The following is a 1,961-nucleotide window of genomic DNA, read 5'->3' as shown; positions in this document are numbered from 1 at the left end:
TTCAACCATATATTTTCTATAATTTACTATTCTAAAATGCACTCCCAGAAACCATTTATATGCTTGTAAATATTATATAAACGTATCATAACCGACCTCATCCTTACCCTACTCCACGCCATTCCATACCCACTCCATGAACTGTCATAGTCCAATTTTTTTTTTTTGAAAAACCAATTCCTCCCATTTCCCGGGGCATTGTCGTCCTGATTGCACTTATATTACTAGAGTGTACGAACCCATCACCTCAATTGTTAAACACAGTCGCACACACTTCAGCTCAGAACCGCATATTTACACACAGCTACATTGATGTAGAGAGAGAGAGAGAGAGAGAGAGAGATATGAAATTGACGGGAGATTTCTTGTTCAAACTTACTGTACTGCTAGCCGTTATCTTCACCGTCAATGGCTGCCCGCCGGCAGACCGGTCAGCATTGCTAGCATTCAAGAAGCAACTAAGCGAGCCATACTTGGGCATATTCAACACTTGGACTGGCAGCGACTGCTGCAACGGCTGGTACGGCATCAGTTGCGACCCGGAAGTTAAAAGGGTTGCCGACATTTCCCTACGGGGTGAATCCGAGGACCCAATTTTCGAAAAAGCAGGTCGGTCTGGTTACATGACCGGTTCACTTTCTCCTTCCCTATGCCAGCTCGACCGTCTCACCACCCTCGTCGTTGCCGACTGGAAAGACATCTCAGGCGAAATCCCGGCTTGCTTAACCTCACTTCCCAACCTCCGCATTATTGACCTTGTCGGAAATAAAATCTCCGGCAACATTCCAGCGGATATTGGCAAGCTGAGTCGACTCGCTGTGTTGAACCTGGCTGATAATCAAATATCAGGTTCGATCCCAACTTCCATTGTTAACCTCAACAGCTTAATGCACATGGATCTCAGCAGCAACAAACTTGCCGGGACGATTCCATCAGACGTCGGCGAACTATCCATGATGAGCCGTGCATTACTGAGCCGAAACCAACTCACCGGTTCAATCCCGGTTTCTCTTTCCAAAATATTTAGGCTAGCTGATCTAGATTTATCAATGAACCAAATGACGGGTACCATCCCGGCCGAGTTGGGGTCAATGCCGGTCCTCTCGACTCTAAATTTAGACAGTAACAAACTTTCCGGCGAGATACCGTCAAGTTTGCTACGCAACTCGGGTTTAAACATTCTAAACTTGAGTCGAAACTCGTTAGAAGGTTACTTGCCCGATGTTTTTGGTCCGAAAACTTACTTCACGGAACTCGACTTATCATACAATAATCTGAGGGGTTTGATTCCAAAATCAATGTCTTCGGCTAAGTACATCGGGCACTTGGATCTAAGTCACAATCATCTTTGCGGGTCGATTCCACTCGGGTCGCCATTCGATCACCTCGAGGCCTCATCATTTGCCAACAATGACTGCCTGTGTGGATCTCCATTATTCCGTGCTTGTTAATTTGGTTATTTAATTATGTTTATGCGTGATTAATTGGCTAATTTCTGTATTATTGCTGTAATTGTGATTTTAATATTACTCTCTCAGGTAACGGTTATGTCATGTGGTTGCATCACTTGAAAGTGTGTTACAAGTTTAGAGTATAATTTTAGTGGGCAAAGATTCTGTGCTTTATTAATCATTTGGTTGATTTTATTATTTTGTTATAATGTAACGAGGAATAGTAATGTCGTTTTGATTTCAAAGTGGAAATGGCATCATTTACCCCAACTTTTACGAGTCCATTTCCTTTTGGATTCTTAATGATTAAAATTTGTCAATTTTTTATGCACAATGCAATGGTCATGGAAGAAATCATCACGGTGTTAGAAACATTTGTAAAACACAAGTTCTCCATCATATTTTGAGCAAGTTGCTTAATAAAGTGCAATAGCTAGCTCGTCGAATGGGACAAAATATACATGTTGAGATGAGAAATAAATTTGATCTTAAGCCAAATTATAAGTTGTC

General features: G+C 42.0%; 1 protein-coding gene across 1 annotated transcript; it reads left to right on the top strand.

Annotated features, from left to right (window-relative positions):
• Positions 1 to 216: 216 nt before the first annotated feature.
• Positions 217 to 1,735, top strand: LOC111385160 (DNA damage-repair/toleration protein DRT100-like). Its single transcript, XM_023009537.1, has one exon. The coding sequence runs from the start codon at positions 345 to 347 to the stop codon at positions 1,449 to 1,451; it is 1,107 nt and encodes a 368-aa protein (XP_022865305.1). The 5' UTR covers positions 217 to 344; the 3' UTR covers positions 1,452 to 1,735.
• Positions 1,736 to 1,961: the final 226 nt, after the last annotated feature.

This window comes from Olea europaea, chromosome 3, assembly GCF_002742605.1.
Source record: "Olea europaea var. sylvestris chromosome 3, O_europaea_v1, whole genome shotgun sequence".
NCBI lineage: Eukaryota > Viridiplantae > Streptophyta > Magnoliopsida > Lamiales > Oleaceae > Olea > Olea europaea.
The sequence above is the reverse complement of the archived record's forward strand: the minus strand, read 5'-3'. Positions and strand labels throughout refer to the sequence as shown.